The sequence below is a fragment of the Lampris incognitus genome, chromosome 1 (assembly GCF_029633865.1).
Source record: "Lampris incognitus isolate fLamInc1 chromosome 1, fLamInc1.hap2, whole genome shotgun sequence".
Classification (NCBI taxonomy): Eukaryota; Metazoa; Chordata; class Actinopteri; order Lampriformes; family Lampridae; genus Lampris; species Lampris incognitus.
The window spans coordinates 7,459,904-7,487,117 of NC_079211.1; the positions used below are offsets into that span (position 1 = coordinate 7,459,904).

Below are 27,214 nucleotides of genomic sequence, written 5' to 3' on the forward strand. Positions count from 1 at the left end.
TTTGTTTTTCATTCTTTTGTCTGTGTATGACTTTGAAGACTAGGGAGACCGGGGTTGGAATTCATTTTATCAAAGCCATGATACCCTTGAGGATATTCTTTATTATGATTTTATACTTTTGCTGCCGATTCCAGTTTCACTACTGTGACCGCTCCATCTACTGCGGTTCATTTTAAACATTTGTTCGAGGAATATCTGATCCACCATTTGTTTTGGAAAAAATCCTGAGACGCCTGTATCCCTGGTTAACGCACGGGGAGGGATGAACTTTAGGATATTAAACCGTTTAAAGGCTGACCATTCATGTTTTGCGTCCTTCCATCTTGTTGGTCTCTGACCCACTCCACCTGGGTTGTTTTCTGTCATTTGTCTGAACCTTTAATTTGTTCACCAGGCGGTTTGTCAAATCACAAACGGCAAATAAATTGTTGTGTAGAAGCCGGTTCACCGTTAACATACGTAAAATGGCAAAGCTACAGCTCAGCAGGCTCCTCTGGCATAGCTAACCTCTACCTTCATGGCTGATGGTGTTCTAGTGAAGACGTACCGGTGTGAAGGACAAGTTCACGAGAAGTTTATGAAAACTTAAAGTTTTGCAAATTATAAAGGCTGCATAATGCTGTAATGTGTCATTTCAAAGATGTTCCCATGGCGACTGTATATGAATGAAGTTTGCTGACAAACAAACACTGTCCAGTGAGTCCATGCTATTAGGGCAAGGCATGGCATGAAGAGGCGTTCAAAGAATATGGTGGGTAGCGGTAAAAGGGAGGAAACATGAAGAAATCAGCGGTGATGTCGGTAACACACCCAGACCACACGGTACACCCGCTGGTTTTGTAGTACTGCGTTATGTTGGCTGATGACTCCGCTCTTGCGCAAAAAAAAAAAAAAAAAAAAATCCACACCAACATTCAAATTCACAAAAAATAGGACTCCACTCATCTCCATTTACAGTAGAGTGATTTAAAGGCACATTCTGCAATATCTCCTATTGCATAAAAGCAAACTGAAATAAAAACCTAGGGCTTGAATTGATGCATCAAGCGGTTTTGTCCAACCTGGGCACTCTCGTCATTCTTTACTTTGCTGGAGTAAGAGAACAAAGTTTTTGAACAGGAAACCTCGCTGACTGTGCCTTTAAACTTCTTGCTGACACAAAAAAACAAAAACCAAAAAAAAAAAAAAAAATGTAGAGGTTTTCAAAAATACAAAAACAAATGTCTTACTTCTTCTCAACCTTCAGCGTTTGTACAAAGCTCCAAAGGTTCTTGACCGCCTGAGAAAAGGGAGGTGAGAGAGAGAGAGAGAGAGAGAGAGAGAGAGAGAGAGAGAGAGAGAGAGAGAGAGAGAGAGAGAGAGAGAGAGAAGATTATAAAGCATCCAAATGACGTGCTATACAGCGTGAGACGTATGACTCACATACACTACAGCGCGCCTTCGTGCGCCTCGCCTGTGGGAATGGTGGAGTTGGAGGCCGAAGGCCGGTGGGGCAGCGGCACATACCAGAGAATATGACTAGGTGCTCCGGGTCAGACAGATCTCAGCCTTGGCTGATGAAACCAAAGCACTTCCACAGATGTTTCTGCACACTGGGATCAACAACAACACCCCCCCTCCCGCCCCCGCCCCCACCGCCACCTACTCCTCCTCCCCTCCCCGTCCATCCACCCTGCACTCTGCTCCAAAGAGCTTTCACCTGCTCACATAACTGTTCACAAGTTCCCATTTTAAGCCAAAAATACAAACTACAATTGAGAGAAAAAATAAATAAATGCAGGGATGGACTCTTTCCAGTTAATGGTTGAAGACAAAACGTGGTTGTTAAAAGTTGTGTTTGCGTCCAAACACAACTGGTCCACATCTTTCAGCACGGAACGTTAACTGTATCCAAATGCCAGTCACACATCGAGGGCCTGATATTCTTACACCTCTGTGTAATAAGGGATTACTTTTTGGTGCAAACACAAGAATAAAATTTAGTCTTTGCTGGAAAAACAGTCCACTGCTGACAGACCGAGTGTGTCTGAGGGACGATTCAACCGGGACGGTTTTAGTCGACCCAAAGAGGCAAGCGAGCTAAAGAAAAGCTGTAAACGGTGCTTTTCGAAAACCTTCCCTCAGCTGGTCGAAGGCCTTGAAGGTGAAAGAGACTGGTACCATCCACATACCTCCAGTCCCTTCATTAACGCTACAAAACACACACTTGGGCGAGAGCGGACCAGTAAATCACCAGGAGAGGCTTCGTCTTGGCAGGTCGACTCCCATTTCATCCCTAAAGAGTTCGCTGACGCAAAATGAACATAACTCACGGTGTACGCGCGGAGCAATCTGAGGCATGCTGGACGTTGTGAGGTGTGAGGACGGCGTGAGGAGCGGCGGCAGGTCTCCAGGCATCTATAATCGCTGTGTGAAGTATTATCGTTTGAAGCCAAAAATTATGGCTGAGGTAAATGTGCACACAGCAACCTGCACTTTATACCTTGGATATATCCCTGGAAGCCTGATGGCAAACGTACCACAGCGACCCGGCCAGAAGGTTTTAAAAACTAAATACAAGGATGGAAAGCTCACACCAACCAGAAAAAACAGCGTATTCGCTACAAAAGAACGGGTGGTCAGAGGTAGATTAACAGACGAATAGGCAGACAATTGACTAAAACAATCAAGCTAGCTGAAAGGGCAGGAGGGGTGGTTACGGTGGTTTAAATGAATATATCATACATTTTGAATTCATAATACATCGTATAATACATTGAGTTATGACATAACCAGTCCTCTCCACCACAGGAGACTCCACACACCCCACTATTGAGTTCTATGGATTAAAAAAGTTGAGTATCTTAAAGTGCACATTATTATAAAAAGTTGACTACATGGACATGTTAAGTTGTGTTGTCTAAAGTTTGAACAGAGTTGCTTCGTTGAAGTACGTGGGACTAGTTCGAGTTCAGTTTTGGAGAATAATGGGAAACGGGGGAAGAGACAGACAATAGTTCTTAAAACATTAGTGTGAAAGCGTTCAGCTAGTCGACAAACAAGAGATGACAACAACCCACACAGACAGGAAAACACCCGTACCTCTTTATCTGAGAGCCTGAAGGTGTTTTTGACAAAGTTCTCAAACTTCTGCTCCGTCTTCGGTAGCGGTTTCCCCTGATGGAAAAAGACGGAATCAAGATTCAATACTATGACTGTAAATTAGGCATAACATCTGTGGACACTGTAATTTAAGCAGTTATGAAAAATACTGCTAACCTCTTTAGCTGCCAATGCCAACTTGTCCTTGATGTCAGCAAAAGACAGAGTTTTGGATGTGCCAGCCTCGGTCTTCCCTTTTCCTGCAGGAGGTGTCTGAAATTTAGAACAAAAAAATACATTAGGTAGAATAGATAGATGTGAAATACAGACATAACAGACTGAGAACAGAATATATTCTCGTTGCATTTCTCATTTAAAATAAACCAACTGCTAAGTGTAACACCTGATTAGGAATTAGACAAATCAAAACCTCTGACTAAATTGTACATGTTAAAAACCTTGTAGAGGGGAAACCTTTACACCTGCTAGATCTGTTCGAGTTCTGGTGGAGATAACCGATCCTCCATATTAAATCCAGCCTAGTCTCCATCTAAATCCGGCCTAGATTTCATGAAACCAAACAAATTCTCCTATGTGCAACAGCTAACACGGACTAATTGGTGATGAACTGTTCTGGTGACCAATGGGCCAGTTGTGGACGGGATTTGGGCTCCAGTCCCATCGTGACCTATGTAGCCTGAGGCGGCTCCAACAAGCTTGGCGTGGGCAACGAGCTGGAAGGGGATAAAAGCACAAGAAAAGGACAACAAACTCTATCCTAACTACACCTCCTTTTTACTAATACATCAGGTACAAATTATCCTCTCATTGATTCCAAGCAGGGGAGGAGAAGCTCACACTCCACAGAGAAAGAGGAGGATTGTTTGTCAAGAGAAGCAGAGAGAAAAGAGACTGGAAAAAAAGAAGTTTAAAGTGGCAGTCGACAACGTTTTAACTTATCATTATGAAGTAAATGTTCATTGCACAGTGTCATGGCTATAGACTAATGACACCATCGGCATTTAGATGTAGACCGATGAGTCTCGCTTCAACTATCCAATCCTGTCTGCCACCAGGTACGATCTCACGGGAAAAATTTACCGCCTCGATTTACAGCACAAAGGAAGTGTGTCCGCCATTGCACAACCAAAATATAGAAAAGGATAGCGCTTTTGTTTTCCCTGGTAGCTATCGGTAGCTGTCCCCGGTAGCGGAAATGGAGAACGGTGGAACAACCAGACGGTGGACGCTCTACCCAGCAAGAGAACAAGAACCCCGTTGATGGAGGAGGCAAACAAGGTGAGGAGGGAGAGTGATAGAAACAGAGGTAAAACAAGAGTGAACCTCAGACAGGCATTCACATGATGGAGCAAGCTCCGGTGTTGTATCGAACTCCGTTTCCCCGTTGAGATCTGTTTCCCCCTGGCCAGACGAAAGCATTCACATGGAAACTTGTTTGCTACTGGTTATGATTAGGTTAAGGTAAGTGTTAGCTTAATTTTAGTGTTAGGTTGAAGTTAGGTTAAGGTTAGGGCTAGGTTGAAGTTAGGTTAAGGTTAGGGTTAGGTTGAAGTTAGGTTAAGGTTAGGGTTAGGTTCAAGTTGGGTTAAGTTTAGGGTTAGGCTGAAGTTAGGTTAGAGTTAGGTTAAAATTAGGGTTAAGTTGAAGTTAGGTTGAAGTTAGGTTAGGTTAAGGTTCACCAAGTGTCTCGACACCCGGCACTTGAGCGGGTTCCAAACCGACATTAAGTTGGCTTTTTTCCCCCCATCTTTGTCTCCCTAACTGTACTTAGCCAACCACCCCACTCTCCCGAGCCGTCCCAGTCGCTGCTCCACCCCCTCTGCCGATCCGGGGAGGGCTCCAGACTACCACATGCCCCCTCCATGTGGAGTCGCCAGCTGCTTCTTTTCACCTGACAGTGAGGAGTTTCGCCAGGGGGACGTAGCGCTTGGGAGGATCACGCTATTTCCCCCAGCCCCCCCCCCCCCCCCCCGAGCAGCCGCCCTGACCGACCAGAGGAGGCCCTAGTGCAGCGACCAGGACACACAGCCAATTGACCTTTTGCAAAGTACCGCCCCAGAATGGTGCTTGTCCAATCCTACCTTAGCAACGGTCCGTCAAGCTTTCAAACACACAACAAAATGCTGAAACGGTGTGCCTATGGGATCTGTAAATCAGATACTAGATATCTGAAAAGTTTGGGGGGGGTGTAATTTTCTTTCCCTTCCCGAAACCCAGAACGCAAGAAGCGCAATGTCGGCAATAGATTTCGCAGTATAGCAGACCCCATGGCCAGTTTAATCCATCCAAAATCAACAAAAATACCTGTCTGCTCCAAGCTAAGCTTGCTACTAGCTATTATTGATAGCTAATACAGCTAACGTATTATTACTGTTACTTTTACCCACACAATGCGCTGAGTTCTTCCTTCATGTTTTGGTGTTTTCCAGCTACTTCCTGGATAGTTCTGAAATGCTTGACGGGCATAGCAACAGTAACTAAGGGGGGCGGGACTTTGCGAAAGGTTAATTGTATCTGTAGGGACGCCCCGACCAAGCCGGTAGTAACACGGGGATTTAAACCGGCGATCCCCGTGTTGGTAGGCAACGGAATAGACCGCTACGCTACCTGGACGCCCCTCCAGTTGGCATTCTACTGGATCAGTACGTCATACGACATGCCTACTTATTAATACTACCGGATGTTTTACTCTGCCTCTCACAGCACTGAGGTCAGGGTTTCTCGCTCAGACTGGGATTCTTCCAGTTGTTTCTTGCTTTGGACAGTGGCCAGGCTGCTGAGAAACAGAACGCGAACTGGTTGTCTTTGCGATAGCGGCGCAAACAATAAAAACACTTGGAAACGCTAGGGAGGGGGAGTTGAAAACATCGTTTTCTTTGTGTTTTAATGACACACAAGGGCCGAAAAACCAAGAGTGTCACGCGCCGCGCCAGATGTCATAGACCCTTCTTTAAATTGCAGTTCTTCCCTTTAACTACATTTCACATTTGACACACAATGGGGTCCTTCTGTTTGTGTAGATCAGCCAGTTCAGAGAGACAGAGAGAGAGTGAGACTTTGACTTTTTTATGTTCTTTAATGAACAGACTCACCTCATAAAACAACACAAACCATTTACATACTTAAAAACATAACACACAACCTACACCTCACAAACCGCCACACCCATACACACTCTCTTACTCACACCCATATAAAAACACGCGGGCTCGCACACACGCACGCACGCACACACACACACACATACAACCACCGCCGTCAGACCCTCGCCACCATGCCTTCACGCTGTTCAGTGAGACATATAGTTACATACATACAGATCACAACAACCATTACAAACATACAGTCAACCCCCCCCCCCCCACAACAAAACATACAGGTCTCCCAGACATTTTCAAAGCCCACGCTAATATTCACCCAGCTTTAATACTCATATCCAGCTCTCAGGCATACAGTGACAAGTACACCCTGAATAGAGCCACTGGACCCACACACCCACCCTCTCTCACCCTGTTCCCCCTAGTAAGCTATGCAGCAACCATAGCTTAGCCATACAAAAAGTTCACGTGTACACTTTGCTCTGTTCTTATGTGAGTACCTCAGCCTCAAGATGCACAGCCCCACTGTGAAGCCCACGCCCAGCTTCCCACATACCATCAACAGCAGGTCAAACCGTGGTGTCACACGATTACGTTCAGTTTCAGGTGTTTGACAGGAAGGGCAACCCATCCCTAAGTTAGGACCCACCCTATGGAGAAAAACATTAGTGGCTAAAACCCCATGAGCCCTCCTCCACTGCAAATCCCCTGCTCCTTTTGGGAGAGGGGGTTTGTAAAAACGCCTCCACCTGAATCCCGCCATGCCCTACCCTGGCAGATATTGTTGCCACTGGGTTGTTCCTGTAACTCCCTAAGGTATCTGACCTTCACAGCCCCCTCGTACAGAACCCCCCCCCCTCCCTAGTCTCTCCAGTCCCGGCGTGTCAAAGGTTAGAAACCTCCCATCGTCTTTCTGCCATTGCCCTGTGTTAGCTATAACATTAACGGAGGGAAATTCTGGCGCACCTCCTCCTTGCGACAACCTCAACCAGGCTTTGACGGCCTGTGGCAGAGCCTCCATCACCCCTCCAGTGAGCCTCTGTAGCAGCCTCAATGATGTCACTCTTGTTTGTAGTGCCAGTTCTTTAATGTCTTTCCAGTCCCCTTTTTCATGTGACCAGAGGTGTCCCAGCTTAGAGATGCCTCCTCTCATGAGGCACTGTGCCAGGCCTATAGAGTCAGCCAAGTGTAATGGGAGTAGAGGGCTATGGAAGACAGGCTCCTCCCACACCCATGGCCCCAGCTCTATCCCCTGAACTCATGACATTTCTAGCAGACTTCAGGCCTTCAGTACTGACATATAGAAGTCCGAGAGCCCTGTAGTGTGTAGCTTAGCCTGATCCATTATGAATAGTTCATGGTCCAGCCCATAACCACCAGTCCTCTGGAGCACTGCACAAGCTGATGCCCCCCAGCACATATCGTTCTTATACAGCAGCCTCTGTGCCACCCTGAGTCAGAAAGCTGCCACTCTGCTCTCCAGGTCCACCAGGTCCTGCCCTCCTCACTGATAAGTAGGTAGAGGACTGCAGCCTTCAGCAAGTGGTGCCCTGACCATAGCAAATCTACCAGAATCCTCTGGATCTCTCATAAGAAGCCACCAGAAAGATTAAGGACTGCTAACCGGTGCCACAGAGAAGATGCTGCCAAGTTGTTAATTATTAGAATCCTCCCTCTGTAAAACAACTGTGTGAGTAACCACTTCCATTTTCCTAATCTTTCCCTGATTCTCCACATGACACCTTCCCGGTTTTTAGCAACCAAGCACCCTGAGCCCAAATATACCCGCAAGACCGTGAGTCTCACTTGACTCCACCTAAGGCCTCTTGGTAGCTGTGGTAGTATGGCTCCCTGCCCTGCCCCACACTGTAAAGCTTCAGACTTAGCCCAATCTACTTTGGCTGATGAAGCCCGCTGGTAATCCCCCAAACTCTCCTCCAGCATGCTACTGTCCTGACTATCCCTGATAAACACTGTCAAATCATCTGCATAGGCAGACCAAAAAAACAAAAACAAAACAAGGTTCCCTCAGTCTTAACTGTGGAGCGCACTCACCCTGCAGCCTGCTCCTCAACAAACATAAAAAGGGTTCTATTGCTGGGTTTATAGTTGCCCAGACAACGGGCAGCCCTACTGGATCCCTCTACCAACCTGCACGGGCCTGCTAAGACCCCCACCCATTTTTAATAGACATGTTGCTCCATTGTCAAGTATCTTAACCATTGAAATAAAGCTCTGTCCAAACCCAAAACCTAACAACACCTTGAACAAGTATTCGTGTTCCACCCTGTCAAAGGCCTTTTCTTGGTCTAACGACACAGCCCTGAAAGTGATGTCATTAGTCTAAACCAGTCCAACATATCTTTTATTAGAAACAAATTGTTCATAATAGATCTGCCTGGCACACCATAGGACTGGTCCCTGTGCACCACAGTCTCAATGTTTTTTTTTTTCAGTCTATTAGCCCGGCATTTGGCAACCAGCTTATAATCCACACCGAGCAAGGCCACAGGCTTCCAGTTTTTCAGGTCACTCAAGTCCCCTTTTTTAGGCAAGAGAGCAAGAACTGCATGACAGCAGCTCAAAGGCAGTTCTCCTGTCCAAATGCATTTACACAAGTCACAAAATAAGTCCTGGCCAATGGTGTCCCAAAAGACCTTGTAAAATTCCACCAGCAAGCCGTCAACCCCCGGAGTGCAGCCAGAGTTCATCTGAGAGAAGGCCATGGAAAGTTCCTCATATAACAATGGAGAGTCCAATTCAGTCTTTTGCAGATCAGAAAACTGTGGGAGATCAGATAACTGCATCTTTGTACATACAGGGTCACATAACTCAGCACCATACAGATCAGAATAAAACCTCACAGCCTCCTCCACTCATTTCCCCAAACACATAAACAATTCATCTGCCTTTCTTCGGACACACACTGCTCCAGTCCAAAGAAAAAGGTACTTGATGCATCAATTTCTCTTAACATAAAGCCGAGCTCTGACAAGTGCACCTTTTGCCTGGTCCCATAGGAACCCCCCGCCCTCAGTTCTCTGCTTAACTCAGCCCTGTTATCACTCAGCCCAATATCCCCTGCCACCAACTCTGCCCCCACCTCTCTTATACTTTGCTCCGTCCTCGCCAGTCTTCTCTTAAGATAACATAAGATACTCTTTATTAATCCCCGTGGGTAAATTAATCCTCTGCATTTACCCATCCTAGCCTTGTAACTAGGAACCATGTGCAGCCGCCACGTAGCACCTGGGGACCAACTCCAGTTCTACTTGCCATGCCTTGGTTAGGGACACAGACCAGAGTATTAACCTATGTATGTCTTTGATGGTAGGAGGAAACTGGAGCACCTGGCGAGATACGGAGAGAGCATGCAAACTCCACACAGATAGGACCTGGGATGGCCTGGCATTCAAAACCAGGACCTGCTTGCTGTGAGGTAACAGTGCTAACCACCAGGCTACCGTGCTGCTTGGCCTCTTCAGTTGAGAAGGTTGTGTATTGCTGGCAGAAAGGCCTAATGTGTGCTTTACCAGGATCCCACCACTGACTTAGGGACTCAAAATCCCTTTTTTTCTGTCTCCGCCTCTGCCAGAACGCCTCAAAACTGGTGTAAAAGGCACCATCTTGCAAGAGCTTTACATTAAACCTCCAATACGCAGACTGGCATGGCCCTGAGGAGATTACCAGGTGCAACATGGCTGAGTGGTGATCAGAAAAACCCACAAAACATATGTTTGCCTTTATCATTCTGTTACTATGACATCTAAAAATGTATAGTCGGTCCAGCCGTACTGCACTAACCCTATCCCCCCACCACCTTCATCCATGTGAACTGCTTACCTACTGGAAACTTTAGTCTCCATGTATCTACCAAATCACTACTCTGCACTATGTCTCTCAACACACCTGCTGACATTGTGCCCCCCCCCCTTCCCCAGGCCTATCTCTAGCATGGTCAGTAGTGCAATTACATCTCCCCCAAACACTAACATCACATCAGCACTCAAGATTTACAATTCCTGCTTTAGTCCCATTAAATAATACTGCCCTCTCAATCCCTACATTTGGTGCATAAACATAAAAAACACAATCTCCTTACTCCCCATAATAGCCCTGATCACTAGCAGCCTTCCTGTCACTGCTTCCTTTTGAGAGGTAATATTAACCTTTAAGTCTCTTGCAAAGAGGACAGCTACACCTGCATTAATGTTTGTGCTGTGGCTCATAACCAAACCCCCTTTCAACAGAGCCTCCAGTCCACCTCATTATTTACATCACTGTGTTTCTTACAAAAACACTACATTCTGATTTTTTTTTGAGAGAGAGCGAGACATAGAGTGAGAGAGAGAGAGAGAGCGCGAGAGCAAGAGAGAGAGAGAGAGTGAACATACTGTACTATAAGAACTACAGGTGTGTCCAGACCTGGGCAGCCGAGGCCTCTGAAGTCCTCAATTAGGAAGCGTGTGAATGTGACACAGCAACATGCATGCACGCACACACACACACACGCACGCACACACTCTCATCATACATGGAGGCTGCAGGTTGCACAAGCCGTGGAGCTTGTCCTTACATGCCAGTCCAAGCTGGAATCCATGGAAATTGCAGGGTTTCATTGATAGTTGAGACACATTGGAAACAGGAGTGGAGAGACTTATAGAGGAAAATTTACTACGCAACTGAGAAAACAGCCGGACCTCAACATCAGGGGCCTTAACACAGTATTTCTGTTCCTTCTTCTGCATTAAAACAAATAAATATAACATGAATCAGGTAGCCTGTTCCAACAGCTCCACTGGAGAAACAAGACTCCAAGAAAACCACCACCCAGCCCGTGCTGAAGCATATGCATTTTTACATAAACAAATGTCATATTTGCATTCACATAATACCGCTGCTTATCTGTTTGGTTGTCTGTTTGATCTGAGGCAACTTTTTAGGCATTTATGAGAGCACGGACCTACTTTGGACCAAAAACGACTGTATTCTGAACTGAAGGGAGAAAAACATCTTGAAATGGGTCAAGAAGGCTGGGCAAATCTTGGAAAAGAGGCTCTTTTTTTCTCTGAAGAATGCAATCATCTGTCCCTGTCCCTGAGAGATCAGTATTTTATGGCACAGATCAAAAGGTATAAAATGAGAGGAGGGAGGAGAGAAAAACACATTTTGCGTCTGGCTCACGGCCAGACAAATGCACCAAGTATTTATTATTTAGGGGCGGCCCCTCTACTTCCAAAAGGACAGCTGTGGACCTGAAACAGCTGATAAACAGACAAAGCCAGCAAGCTTTTTCATCTGGGCCAGACGCTGATTACAGATGCCACGGGACATGGAACCTAATCGCTAGCACGCTATCATTTGATGCAATAGCTCGTTTCCAGCCCACTCCAAACATATGGTTGTAACACCTCAGCTTGCCAAGTCTGGCCGGGGATGGTAATTTGTCGCTCTGTCGAAATGAGAGCTTTGGGGGCCTGGGGTGAAGGGGACAGGGGGAACTAAAAGACAAGGTTGATCATGAACCGAGTCTGCAGGAGTACATCTACAAAAGCCTAACAGTCAAAATGAAAGACTACAAAATAATTTTTTAAAAAAAACATGCGGCGGGACAGGACACCTGCTGAAAGGCTGGTCAGTCCACCACGAAAATGATGACGGACATCCTTCTGAGAGAGGAACGGGTGAAGTGTTTAACAGGTTTACGACTGTGACGTGTGCCTCCAGGCGTCAATTAAGGCACAGTCCTGCTGCTCTGCATCCATCGGTCATGAAAGGCCCCAGCTGGAAGATAGCGTTACTTCAGATCCCAGTTGTGGAGGAAAAGCAGCTCTCGTGTCGAGCCTGTTACGCAAGAAGGCGGGGCTGCATGCTGGGATGTGAGAGGAGAAACCCGGCCCTGGCAGAAGATCTGACGAGACAATCTAATGACCAGTCACCTGCACTTATGAGAGAGGGGGAAAAAAAAAAAAGAAAAAAAAAAAAGAACTACACCCACACCCGTTCCCTCGCTCCTCAGGGGCATCTGGGAGCACAAGCTGCGCCCGACATCAAACAACAGTAATGAGAGCAATCGGCAGAAGGTGTGGCCAGGAAGCGAGGGGTGTGAAGAGGTTGTCGGGAGGGAACAGTTGTTGTGCAAAAGGGAAGAAGGGTGGGGGGGGGGAGGTTGACGGGGGGGGGGGGGGGCTCGGCGGGCTGAGGTGTTAAACTTGCAGGGATGGTTTCGGCGGCTGTGGCTGGGCTCAGCTGCCCGTGGGCTAATCCTCGAGAGCATATGAACATCCACTGGGCTCTGCCTGGACAACAGCCATGTCTGAATTAGAGACTCTCTCGGCAGCCCCCGAGGGGAAACCCTGATCCGGACAGTTGTGTTCGGAGAACCGGCGGTTTAAGAGTTCAGGATCCCAAAATTCAGGCAGCTAACTTGCAGGATGGCCACAAATGCAAAGATTTGTTTATCTGTGCTGATAGCAGACAGAGAGAGAGAGAGAGAGAGAGAGAGAGAGAGAGAGAGAGAGAGAGAGAGAGAGAGAGAGAGAGAGAGAGAGAGCCTCCAGCAATAAGTGTATAATAGCCAACAAGCAGACAGCATCTGCATGACGATGCATGACGCCTTTATCTAAATTCTGTTCCTGTCCAAGTTGTTTACAACCACACTTATATGTGAGTCATCACAAATACGTGTAAAAAAAGAGCTCGATTAAAAAGAAAGACTGCAGGTTAAATATCGCTGTGTTTGTGTGTATCAAAAGGTGGGCTGGAAACTTGATCCAGCCCAGGTCAGGCCCAGGGGTCGTCGGTTCAAACATTGCCCAAGGAAACATGTTCAGGGGTCAGGTGTGTTTGCTTAAAGAGAGACAGAGTTCAAGCCCTGGCTTTTGAGAGGCAGCTATCCAAGACATTCCGTTTGAGAAATTAACTATCAGCTCTGGCTAATTGCTACGTGCACTTATCACATTCCTTTGGGCGGTGGGATGGCAAGGCCCTGAGGTATGTGGAAGTATTTCAACAGTGAGGACCAGTATACACGAACATTCACTCTAGACTGAAGAGACCCGAGCGTACCACCACCAGGCTTTTCACCGGTACTGGCTGGAATAGGAATAATTATCCATATGACAATCAAAGTCACTGCAAGGAAGCCGACCTGTTCCTCCATCTTCCCAACTGGAATGGGGGGGGGGGGGGGGGTTCAGTGAAGCAACCAATGCACTGGTCCAAGGTACGCGGCTTATCTGCAAATTCAGGTTTGCACTTCACACAGGGGAAGTCATTGTGCCCTGTGGCCTAATTGCAGTCAATCTACCCTTAACCTTCAATGTATTTTCATCACCGTATTTCAATTTCCTCAATGACAAAATCACCTCTCCATCTTCAACACGGTTCATCTCCATTCCAGATACACGAAACGATTCATTCCACGGTTTCAATCCATTAAGACTTTTTTTTTTCCCCCCGTCAAAGTTTTGATGCAGCACATCAGGCAACAAGATATTCATCTGTCTCAGTGGGTCTTTGTCTGCGCCTCAGTGGTGGCGGTGGCTCACTTACAACCCACTTCTGGGATCTGAAATGGGTGAGAAACCGATTTCAAGGACTTTCTGAGAAGCACTTTAAAGCCAAGCTTTGTTAGAACAGTATTAACACTCATCCCCATTTAACCACGAGCGTTAAACCGTCATTTTTTTTTTTTAGCTCGTGTTTCTCCTGCACATCTCCCTCACTCAGCTGCTTGCTGCCATTTTTTTTGTGGCAAAGCCTTGGTAAGTACTCGAACCTCACACCCGACTGTCTTCTAAATACTCCTATTTTCTCTTAACCTAGTCCGTTTTCTTTTCTTTACTGGATCCTTACATATGCTGCTGGACCAACTCAATGTCCCCACGAAGACTATGAAGGTTTCGACTCATCTTATAAACCCAGTGTAAACAGAGCCGAGAGGGTAATACTTTTTTTCTCCCCCTTTACCTTATTCTGAGGTTTGCCAACTGCTGAGCCGCCCGCTTTTCCTGGGGAGCCATTTTGTTTCACCGCAGTCTTGGGCTTCTTCAGCGAAGGCTCCGGGGTCTGTGGAAACAAAACCAAACACAGACAACACTCTAAACGGGATTTAAATAAACCACATTAACCCCCCCCCAAAAAAAAAGCATTTGGGAATGACTTTAAAACAACTGAACGTGAATATGAGCTCGAGTCTCAGGACTGAAAAATAGTTTTGAGTATTCTTAACCGAGCGTAGCCAGAATAACTGTTTCACTGAGAAGACATACGATATATTGATTTTTATATGTCAGCTCACACACACACATCGCTGAAATCGCTTGCACTGGACATTGGCCTTCAGCCTATCAAGATGAAGTCCCCTGTTAAAATGGGGGATAGGGCGTCCGGGTGGTGTGGCGGTCTGTTCCGTTGCCTACCAACATGGGGATCACTGGTTCGAATCCCCGTGTTACCTCTAGCTTGGTCGGGCGTCCCTACAGACACAATTGGCCGTGTCTGCGGGTGGGAAGCCGGATGTGGGTATGTGACCTGGACGCTGCGCTAGCGCCTCCTCTGGTCGGTCCGGGGCGCCTGTTCGGGGGGGGGGGATAGCATGATCCCCCCATGCACTACGTCCCCCTGGTGAAACTCCTCACTGTCAGGTGAAAAGAAGCGGATGGCAACGCCACATGTATCGCAGGAGGCACGTGGTAGTCTGCAGCCCTCCCCGGATCGGCACAGGGGGGTGGGGCAGAGATCAGGATGGCTCGGGAGAGTGGGGTAATTGGCCGGATACAATTGGGAAGAAAAATGGGGAAAATCCCCCCCGCCCAAAAAAAAAGAGGGGGGGGATTAAGTGCAATGCCACCCATCCTGGTTTTTCTCGAAACTGCAAAGCTTCCCCTTCAGGTTTCCACGTCTCCCGTCAGTTCCTCTGTCAGGACCGTTTTCCTGTGTAATTACCTCGTAACAGCTCGGGCAGGTAACTGCATTTTCTGAGCACTGACGCTTTCCTCGCAGTCTCCGGTATTTGCCCTGGAATGGAAAGGGCTGTAATTGCCCTGTGTTAACATGACGAGTACAAGGCAATTACACATGTAATTTCCTACATCAGCGGTCTCCAACCCCGTGCCACCGAGCGCAAAGAGTATGCAGGCTCTCCTTCCACCCAAGCACTCCGCCAATTAGTTCACCCCCTTCCTGGAAGAAGGTGTGCTAATTAGCAAAACCAGCCAGCGTGCGGAGATTGGCTGGAATGTAAGCCTGTTTACTCCCAGAGTTGGATGGTGCGAGGACATCCGCAGACCACGCTAAGCTGGTGAGGACCACCTTACAAAGAAAATCTCAGATACCGCGAGGTCGGAAACGCATCCATTCCCATGATTTATCCTTTTTTTTCCCCCCAACTTTCCCCCCTTTTTCTCCCCATTTGCATCTGGCCAATTACCCCGCTCTTCTTTTTTTTGTTTTAGCTGTCCCAGTCGCTGCTCCACCCCCTCTCTGCAGATCCGGGGGGGGGGCACCCGGACCGACCAGAGGAGGCGCTAGTGCCACGACCAGTACAAATACCCACATCCGACTTCCCACCTGCAGACACGGCCAATTGTGCCTGTAGGGATGCCCGACCAAGCCGCAGGCAACACAGGGATTCGACCCGGCGATCCTCGTGTTATTCCCGTAAATTCTACTGGTAGTTGAACATGGGAGGTGTATTACAGGATAACCAAGGTAACCTGAGACACGGTTAAAAGCTAAACTCCCACAATAACGTATACTGAACCCTGCTGTCCCGACACCCTTTCATTAAACAGATCCTGCTCACTAACGACACCATTTTCCAAAAAATACGTTTCCCCAAAGTGAGACTCTCATACCCATTCTCTCCCCGACAAACTGACCTTAATCTGTTTTCTGACAACCTCAGATAACCCCAAATAATGCCAGATAACCCCAAATGATGCCACATAACGCCAGATAACCACTGATCAGGGCTGAGCGATATTGACGAAATCGCACATCCCAATATTTTTGACTGGACGCTGTGATACGGACAATGTGATGATGTTTTGGAGGAGACTACTGCTAGGCCAGGCTGCTGCCAGACCACCCTCAGTGTTATTGGAACTGCCGGTCTGCATGGGCTAGCAGTTAGCTTAGCCTGCCCCGCTTCCCCATCCTGTCAGACCGCCCTCGGTGTTTCCTCTTCGGGCACAGCTCCAGGCAGGGCCGTGGTCCCTGAGCCCACAGGACGCAGCAGACCAAGCTCTCCCAGCCGATTCAGAGCCAGCTCTCCCAGCCATCAAACGACGACAAAACTCAGACGTGGACAAAGACACTGCATGGACGGCACTGGGTGAGGCCACTGCAAATGTGAATTTGTGGCACCATCTTCCCACACCGGAAGCGGAAAAATAGAGACACTCGTTGTTCATTTAACCCTGGCAAAACGGCCGAAACAGCTCCGAGGGTTGTAAATGGACTGCCTTTATATCGTGCTTTTCCCAAAGTGCTTTACAATTAAAGCCTCACACATTCACCCACACACACAACGGCATGTCAACCATGCCCGGTAACAACCAGCTCACCGGGAGCAATTAAGGGTTAGGTGTCTTGCATAGGTATCCCAGGATCCCCATTTAAGTTATACATCACCACACTACCAGAACCAAAACCCCCACATCACATCTAGTCTCATATCAGATAACCACAGATAACCACTGACAGCCACAGACTTATGATGACATTGCTGTGGTAAAACCTGTCCATCGGCTGGGATAACAGATGTATTTCCACTTGGGAGGGGAGAAACAATCACTCGTCTCCCAGATCTCCTCAGACGGTAAATTAAGGTCAATGATGCATTCTGTCATTAGAATCAGAACCACCTTGATTGCAAGGTGAGCTCTTTTCAAGTACGTCTTTCTTTTAAACGTCACCTGCACGAGCTTGTCATTTATTTCTCACATATGTTTAATTCAGTATTTTTCACTGTTTACTATATTTTACCCATGTTTTCAAAACTTATCACAAGTACCGTAATAACGACAACACTAATACCATAGTCGTTTGTCTTGAGAACTCTGGTGCAGAGCCGTGCTGACACCTCACAGAGGAAGAGGTCCTCAGACAGAGAGGCAGAACATATAATCAAGGGTGGCAGGCCAAGCATAATCACCGCACACGCACACACACACTCGCTGTGTGTGTGTGTGTGTGTGTGTGTGTGTGTGTGTGTGTGTGTGTCATGGCAGTCTATTCCGCTGCCTACCAACACAAGGATCGGCGGTTCAAATCCCCGTGTTACCTCCGGCTTGATAAGGCGTCCCTACAGACACAATTGGCAATGTCTGCGGGTGGGAAGCCGGATGTGGGTATGTGTCCTGGTCGCTGCACTAGCGCCTCCTCTATTCCGTCGGGGCGACCCCCCCGATCCGGTGAGGGGAGGGACATGTCCACACACTACGTCCCCCTGGTGAAACTCCTCACTGTCAGGTGAAAAGAAGCGGCTGGCGACTCCACATGAATCGGAGGAGGCATGTGGTAGTCTGCAGCCCTCCCCGGATCCAGAGGGGGCGGAGCAGCGACCGGGACGGCTCGGAGAGCGGGGTGATTGGCCAGGTACAACTGGGGAGAAAAGGGGGGGGGGTAATCCACAAAAGAAAATGTGTGTGTGTGTGTGTGTGTTCATTTCTAAAATGCAAACAGAGAGAAATGGTGTGGACCAGGGCTAAAGAAAAAGGGAGACGGGGGGAGGAGGGGGTTAGTTTCAGTAAATGGGGGGGGGGGGGGCCAGCAGGTGACAGAGGCGGTCAGCTGTCATCTGACCCGGAGGCTACGATTCACTGTAACATCGCAGGTATGCGCATCTGCCCCGCTTTGATCTCCAGCCTGGCACAGGCCGTACTTGCAGCCACTTTTCTTGTTCTTTTTTAAAGAAAAGATTAAAAGAATCACAAACAGTCACCCCCCCCCCCACACACACACACACACACACAATGACTGCGCCAACACACCAAACAAGTGTTCAAATATGAAGGCCAGGTGCGCAGGAGAAGCAGCACGAGAGACTATATAAAAGGGGCAATGATATAAACAGCAGGATGACACAGGAACAAAGCAATGCTGTCTCACGGAGGAGGAGGGGGGGGGGTTCCCAGAACTGATGAGCATGTGTGGGAGCCGGTACAGTTTGCAGTTTGTGTGTGACTAGATGTGTGAGCATGTGTTAATGGATGCGTGTATGTACACACTAGTGTATACACTTGTGTGTCTGTATGCAATGGTGAGCTTGTACAGTTTGTGTGTTTGCATAAGTCTGTATGCGCCACCTATGTGCATGCACTTGTGTGTGTGCAGTTTTGTGCGTACATTCGCCTTGTGTGGTGTATATGGGTGTATTTCTGTATGCACGTTTCTGCACGGCAGTGTGCGTTTGTGTAGATGCACACTCTGTTTCCATGTGCACGTTATGTCTGTGTAGATAAGAGCTCGTGTGCACGTTTGTCTGAGTGTGTATGTGTGTGTATTTGAGCCCGAGTGCACACGTTTTGTGCATCAAAGTGTGTGTGTACATTTTTATTTGAGAACGCTGTGTGTGTGTGTGTGTGTGTGTGTGTGTGTGTGTGTGTGTGCCGGCATTTGAATCTGAGTGTGTAAGTGTGTATGTGTTTGCATGTGTGCAGCGGTACTGTACAGACTTGGAGAATTGAAGTAGATTACAGAGGAGAAATCCAATCATTAAGGCCAGCAGACCCTGTGTTTTACTCTGGGAAAACAGGTGGGTGTATGAGGGAATGACATGAAAACCGTCCCTGTTTAGACTCCACAAAATGGCAGCCGCTCAGCGAGTATGAAACAGCAGAACTCAAACATCCCTCCCTGACGAACAACACGCTAGTCTGGAAAGGTCAGTAATAAACCCTGCAGTTGTGTAATTAGGGGTGAAACTGCATAGCAGGGTAGCGGGGATCTGCCATTCTCAGCAGGCAGCCCTGTGGATAAGACCTTGCCTACACTGACCCCTAGTGGACAATGAGGAGGGCCGAACAGTTCATCAGAGGGCTGCAACTCTTTTTTTTTTAAGAGATCATTTACCGGGACTTTTCAGGGACATCTTGCATGACTTTTTCTTGGATATATAAGACAGCCATTGCTGACGGAAGGTTATATTATTTAGAATTAAATATCAGTGGTAGCCTCAACAGTATCTAAACAGACTGTCTGTTTTATCTGGTCACCAAGTACTGTTGTGCACTCTCAGCAGCTAAAAATATGCAATCTCAGCTAAATATTACACAGAAAATATGCCATCTCAACAGGTAAAAATAAGATTTTGTAAAATAACTTTTTAACTGTCCATGACTTCAATCATTTTTCCAGGACATGTGATCATTTTTTCGTGTTTTCCATGACTGGAAAACTACTCTACAAATTCCCAGGTTTTCCAGGACACGCGAGACTGCAGCGAATACCAGTCATTCAACAACCCTTACAACCAAAAAGGCAACATTACTAGTGGTGTGAGTGAGCAGAGAGGTCGACAGGGTAAGCAAGGGAGAATGCAAGGGATAAGAAAAAAAAAAGTTACCTTTTTGGGTTGTTTTGCTGAGTTCTTCTGCGTCTTCACATCATCTTCATCACTTTCTTCATTGTCGTCGTCCTCTTCATCACTATAATGAGGGAAGATTTAGAGAAAAAGAATCATTTAATTGAGCTGCAGTGTAAATCTTGAAAAATGATGGTGGCTTGATGGTGAAGTCCATCACCTCATGGACCAACACGGTCTTATCACACTTACTCTTAAGCTGTAACCACGATGTTGAAATCCACCAATCATTTTTATGTACGGTGTACTGTCTATCCCAGTTATTCCCAGAGACTGGGTCGCGGCAGGAGACTTTATTTGGGTCGCCTAATAAATTTGCAGAATCTATTCCATAGTCTTTTAATATTTATATCTGCAGCACACCTTTGGGCCACGAGGGAGCTCATTGGTATTTCTACCACACTCACAGCTTCCGCCATAATAATTACCCGATATGTGCACTGCGCTCTCCTCTTGTACACCGGACTGGAATGCAATACTAAAAGACAAGCAGGGCCCCCCTATCACATTAGCAAGGTGCAAGTAAAATTAATGTGCACAACTGGATATTTGGAGTAGGCCTAAAAAGATTATGGGCCTTATTCAGAATTAGGAACACTTTGTCATTTCCTTCATCAATTGTTTGTACGTACAAATTTGTTCTTACACACCCACGGAATCTTTTTAGCTCTTACGATTGTCTGACGGTCGGAAGCAAAGCCTGGTGGTTATTTGTGATTCCTTCCCCCTAACATCTATTGTCTACCTCTTGCAACGAGCCATCACCAAGGCTTGCAAAAACATCAGTGTTAGCCAACTGGTGTCTAAATTCAGTGGTTGCCCAGGTTCTACACTGACCTCTGGGACAAACCTCAGGGCCAAAAAAAAATTATTTTTTTTAAAATCCATGGGTGTGCAAGAACAAATTTGTACATACGAACGACTGATGAACGAGGCCCAACATTCAGGATAAGTAAATAGCACATGATGGGTCTAATGACATTTGACATGAGATAGACCTGATGTGGTTAATGAACTGAATGTTGACGGTTCAAATTGATTGATTGATTGTTTGATAACAATACCGGCACTTAAACACAAGCCTACTTGTTCTGAATATAGCCATGAGTATTTCAAAAAACTTTCAACAAGAAGCATGTTTTTGATTGTATTGAATGTTCGTATTGTTCTGATAATTGTACTTATAAACACAGCTCACGGTACCAGCCCCCCCATCTGCCAGTGGAGTAAAAACTTCCTGATAGGCAGGAGGCAGCTGGTGAGGCCGGGGTAAATCACATCCAGCACTCGGACAATCAGCACTGGTGCCCCCCAGGGATGTGTGGTCTCCCCTCTACTCTTCTCCCTCTATACCACGGGTGGCTAACGATGTGCCATGGAGAGCCATGTGTGTGCAGGTTTTCATTCCGGCCGGACTCCACACCAGTGATTTCACTGATTAGCAACCCCTTCAACCAGACAGGAAGAATGGTTGGAAGTCGGGTTGGAATGAAAACCTGCATACACATGGCTCTTCATGGCACGTCGTTAGCCACAGCTGCTCCACACAAATGACTGCACCTCAGGTGACCCGTCTGTTAAACTCCTGAAGTTTGCAGACGACACAACCATCATTGGCCTCATCCAGGATGGTGACGAGTCTGGATATAGACGGGAGGTTGATCAGCTGGCCCTCTTGGTGTGACCATAACAAACTGGAGCTGAACACGCTCAGAACAGTGGAGATGACTAGATTTCAGGGGGAGCCCCCAACACTGAACCCCCTCCCCCACCACCACCATACTCAACAGCAGTGTCTTCAGTGAAAACCTATAGATTTCTGGGTTCCACAATCTCCCAGGACCTAAGGTGGGCATCCATCAAAAGGCCCAGCAGAGGATGTACTTTCTCCGCCAGCTCAAGAAATTGAACCTGCCTCAGGAACTGCTGATTCAGTTCTACTACTACTTTTGACTGCTCCCGTCAGGGGGCGCCACAGTGGATCATCTGTTTCCATCTCTTCCTGTCCTCTGCATCTTCCTCTGTCACACCAGCCCCCTGCATGTCCTCCCTCACCACATCCATAAACCTCCTCTTTGGCCTTGCTTTTTTCCTCTTCCCTGGCAGCTCCATATTCAGCATCCTTCTCCCAATATAACCAGCATCTCTCCTCCACACATGTCCAAACCATCTCAATATTACCTCTCTTGCTTTGATTTGAACTGCTGATTCAGTTCTATGCTGCAATGACCCAGTCTGTCCGCTACACATCCATCACTGTCTGGTTTGGTTCGACCACCAAACAGGACAGGGACAGACTACAACGGACAGTTAAGTCTGCAGAGAAAATCATTGGCGCCAACCTGTCCTCCATTCAGGACTTATACACCTCCAGAGTCAGGAAACGGGCAGGCAACATCACTGCAGACCCATCACACCCTGGTCACAAACTGTTCCCACTCCTCCCCTCTGGTAGGCGCTACAGAGCACTGTACCCCAAAACAACCAGATATGAAAAGTTTCTTTCTGCAGGTTGTCATTCAAACGAACACTTAACACTCAAATAAATCCAACCATGTTGTATATACTGTTCTGTACATGGTACGTATACTGGTACGCTCTGCCATGTCCATCTACCTCAGACATGTATGTAAGTAACCTGCTAACATCTATTTCAGCATCTCTGATATATTCTCTGCACCACTGCACTTTATCGCCTCTTACTTTGCCTGTCTAAGTCAAGCCATGTGTATATATCTGCAGATTGTTGTGCTGTAGTGTTGTTATTGTATGTTAAGTACACAGAGAACCCCGAAACCAGAGTCAAATTCCATGTATGTACAAACCTACATGGCCAATAAACATGATTCTGATTCTAACACTGAATCCGATATGAAAGGCGAGCACACATTCTGTTTGTTTTACTGAGAGGAAAAAAACGACAGGCTGCTTACGCCGCCTAAATGCACTTCTATAAAGTATTTAACGTGTGTATATTGTTTTACTGATGAGAGGCAATAAAAACAGTGCGATAGCCTGCCACCTCCACTTAAATGTATTTATTTGGTCTCATTTATAAAGTGTTTAACGTGTGTATGTTTTCAATAACACGTGCATAAAACGAGGTTGTGATTTGTCAAACGTATATCTCTTCCAAATGCCTGGTTTACCTATTCAAGATTATATATGGTGATGTGGAAATGGCAGTAAAAATGGTCAGGAACATTCATTTATGCAAAAATTCTCACAATCTATAGATAAGGCCAATTGTGAATAGGGTCACGATGGGTTGTCATTTTTAAAAAGCGGGTCCCCGGACACTGGTCGATCCTATTTCCTATTCTGTCCGTATTTATGTTGTGAACAAGGCCCTGTTGTCCTTGTACTACCCGTTGGTTACGATATCTGCTAGGTTTGGACCTGAGATTCTCAAGGATGTAGTTAAGCTTGTGCTACACCCATTTCAGTTAGGAGATGAACCACAGTAGTTGGTGTTAGAGGCAAGTATTACTCTTCCATCATTTCATGTTACCTCAATAAGTAATGGATTTAGGTGCTAATCTGGTATATTGTGGTTACCAGTTGCATGTTTTTCCTTTTGTATTTAGAATGTTTTTATAGGCTGACAAAGTTAATGACACACTATCACTTTAAGAGAAGGTTCTCACACATCGATGTATTTCACAAGAGACTTTACAGTCAAGTCGTGCGGCTGTCACACCGTGTTGGGTTAAGCTTGAGTTTCAGCTGCATTATAAAGACCAGCAAGGGCATCCGGGTAGCGTGGCGGTCTATTCTGTTGCCTACCAACACAGGGATCGGCGGGTTGAATCCCCGTGTTACCTACGGCTTGGTCAAAATTGACCTGGTCTGGCGTCCCTACAGACACAATTGGCCATGTCTGCAGGTGGGAAGCCGGATGTGGGTATGTGTCCTGGTCACTGCACTAGCACCTCCTCTGGTCAATCGGGGCGCCTGTTCGGGGGGGAGGGGAACTGGGGGAATGGCGTGATCTTCCCACGCACTACGTCCCCCTGGTGAAACTCCTCACTGTCAGGTGAAAAAAAGCGGCTGGTGACTCCACACGTATTGGAGGAGGCATGTGGTAGTCTGCAGCCCTCCCCGGATCGGCAGAGGGAGCGGAGCAGCGACCGGGACGACTCAGAAAATAAGGTAATTGGCCAAGTACAATTGGGGAGGGAAAAAAAATCCAAAAAAATAAAGACCATCAAATGGATTGTTTTGGAGGACGTGGAACATTATTTTTTTGTGGTTCGGGTGCCGCACTGAGTTATAGGGACGCTCAACTGTTCGGACAGGGGAACAGCAGGCTTCAAATCAAGTCTGTTTTCTGCCACCTGCCCACTACAATTAGCATAACACATATCAATTGTTTTGTATTGTGTAGTGATAGAAATCTAACAGGTTTACAGAAGTATCCATAGTCTTTGTAAGCTAAAGGATGAACACAAGCCCAAAAATGATATTGTGTACTAGAAGAACCCCGCTACAATGTAGCGGTTTGGTTCTCCACCCGTCTAAATCTCCCTCCTCTTCATCCTGCCAGCTAACCGCCTTCCCCCTGCCCCTAAACCCCCCCCACTCCAACTCCCTGCCCCCAAATGCTCAGAATCATCTGAAATGCCGAGAAAATTGTTTTTTAGCCATTTTTAGAAAATGCTTATTTTGCATAATTTTGCACAATTATTTTAATTTTCTGCTATTTTTCTGGTCCTTTCTGGAACAATACCAACCACCTCCCAAAAAAATTAGGATCATAAGTGCATTTTTGCAAAAATGCATATATTTTGCATAATGCCAAAACATTTCTAAGTCCCAGAAATTTTTTTTTATATAGGTGAAAAAATCAAAGATGCTCAGAATCATCTGAAATGCCGAGAAAAGTGGTTTTTAGCCATTTTTAGAAAAATGCATATTTTGCAAATTTATGCATAATTATGCATAATTTTAATTTTCTGGGATTTTTCCCTTACTCTCTGAGACAATACCTACCACCTCCAAAAAGAATTAGGATCATAAGTGCTTTAGTTTTCGGTCCCGCTATCTAACTAACTAACACACACACACACACTAACGCCACACACACACACACACACATTTTGAAAATATATGAGTAGATACTGACTGATCTATTCAATGGACACTTGACAATTAATTCATATTTGTAGGCATTGGAGCACAATAGGAGCTGTGAAATACAGGTTTGTGGTAGAATGTCAAAATATGATTAAACAGTAGCAATATAATTTTAATTATGATATGAAAGATGAAAAGCCCTTATCAACCATCTACCAGTCAAACTTTACAAAATGCTACTTAAAAATACCCAAGTCTGCCTGGAAGCTCTAAACTGTGCACCATTACAAATACTGAGGGAGGAGGAGGGGTATTATAATCAAAAACGTACTCATCATCTTCATCACTGTCCTCTTCTTCGTCATCTGAGTCCATTTTTAGTTTTTTCTGCAGAGAAAACGTGATCAGTCACCCAAACCAAAACCAAATGCCACTTTTTATATTTAAGTTCAGGAAAATAAAGATCTTTTATGGTCCAGTAGCTATATTGATATTTGAGGAACAAAATTATTGGCTTATGGTTTACCTTTGAGTATAAACATTTAACAACACATTATATCCTGGATTGGACGGAATACACAATGAGAGGGAGGACAGTGTAATGGTGAGGATGCAAGGAGTAGAGGTGACGAAGGTGTATGAGTTTAAATACTTGGAGTCAACTGTCCAAAGCAACGGGGAGTGCCGAAGAGAGGTGAAGAAGAGAGTGCAGGCAGGGTGGAGTGGGTGGAGAAGAGTGTCGGGAGTGATTTTCAACTGAAGGGTACCAGCAAGAGTTAAAGGGAAGGTTTACAAGATGGTTGAGACCAGCTATGTTGAATGGTTTGAAGACAGTGGCACTGATGAAAAGACAGGAGGAGGAGCTGGAGGTGGCAGAGTTGAAGATGCTAAGAGTTTCATTGGGGGTGACGAAGAAGGACAGGATTAGGAACGAGTATATTAGAGGGACAGCTCAGGTTGGACGGTTTGGAGACAAAGCAAGAGAGACAAGACTGAGATGGTTTGGACAAGTGTGGAGGAGAGATGCTGGGTATATTGGGAGAAGGATGCTGAATATGGAGCTGCCAGGGAAGAGGAGAAGAGGAAGGCCAAAGAGGAGGTTTATGGATGTGGTGAGGGAGGACATGCAGGTGGCTGGTGTGACAGAGGAAGATGCACAGTACAGGAAGAGATGGAAACGGATGATCCGCTGTGGTGACTCCAAAAGTAGTAGTAGTAGTAGTAGTAGCAGTAGATAGCCTTGACTGGATCTTAGTTCCCTTGTTAGCAAGAGCAGTGTGTACAAAAAGCTCTTTGTGATGTTAAATAATGCTGTAATTTAAAAGCAAATAGTGTTTGGTACGTAGCATTAGCCATCGGAGTTAAATGTCTGGCTCTCAATGAACATCAACAGACCTCTTCAGTACTCCAACAACCAACTTCACTCTTACTCAACAAACTTTTATAGATGGGTTTAGCATAAATATGAACTACTAGCATTAACATATCAGTAATGACAATTTTATCAATGTTATGTTTTTCTAGCTCTGTGTGTGTGTGTGTGTGTGTGTGTGTGGGGTGGGGGGTCATGGCAGCTAAAATAATGTTAAGGAAAAACTGGGGTAACTACAGGTGAAGGTTTCTTCGACTTCAGGTTTGCAGGCCTCTTCACAGGTGATGAGTTGTTCTCCTCTTCATCATCATCTGAGTCTCTCACACCTGCAGAGAGAGGGCGCTGGTTACAGCTCAGCAGCAACTGACGTACAACACACATTTGCTTTCACCATGACAACGTGAGCAGCATGACAAAGTGACATTTCTGATGAAAAATGTTCACATTCACGCTTCTGTGAACGTAGTGGCCACTAATATGAGGTAGATTCATGAAAAACATCTGTCACTTCTCACACTACAGCTTATTTATTATTTACCTATGACAGTATTAAGTTATACTTTCGTTTTTTTTTTTGGGGGGGGGGTTCCCCCCTTTTTCTACCCAATTGCACTTGGCCAATTACCCCACTCTTCCGAGCCGTCCCGGTCGCTGCTCCACCCTATCTGCCGATCCGGGGGGGGGGGGGGGGGGCTGCAGACTACCGCATGTCTCCTCCCATACATGTGGAGTCGCCAGTTGCTTCTTTTCACCTGACAGTGAGGAGTTTCGCCAGGGAGACGTAGCGTGTGGGAGGATCAAGATATTCCCCCGTTCCCCCCCACCCCGAACAGGCGCCCTGCCCGACCAGACGAGGCGCTAGTGCAGCGACCAGGACACATACCCACATCCGACTTCCCACCCGCAGACACAGCCAAATGTGTCTGTAGGGACGCCCGAACAAGCCAGAGGTAACACGGGGATTTGAACCGGCGA

At 46.5% G+C, this 27,214-nt stretch overlaps 1 protein-coding gene across 1 annotated transcript in view; it reads right to left on the reverse strand.

Annotated features, from left to right (window-relative positions):
* Positions 1-404: 404 nt before the first annotated feature.
* npm1b (nucleophosmin 1b) overlaps positions 405-27,214 on the reverse strand; it is a 32,963-nt gene continuing 6,153 nt past the window's right edge. Inside the window, exons 5-11 of the mRNA XM_056280962.1 lie at positions 26,477-26,565; positions 25,199-25,254; positions 19,774-19,855; positions 14,172-14,270; positions 3,259-3,354; positions 3,082-3,156; positions 405-1,279 (exon numbers count right to left, since the gene is read on the reverse strand). Coding sequence (XP_056136937.1) covers positions 1,226-1,279; positions 3,082-3,156; positions 3,259-3,354; positions 14,172-14,270; positions 19,774-19,855; positions 25,199-25,254; positions 26,477-26,565 — 551 coding nt within the window. The 3' untranslated portion in view covers positions 405-1,225. The remainder of the gene's footprint in view (positions 1,280-3,081; positions 3,157-3,258; positions 3,355-14,171; positions 14,271-19,773; positions 19,856-25,198; positions 25,255-26,476; positions 26,566-27,214) is intronic.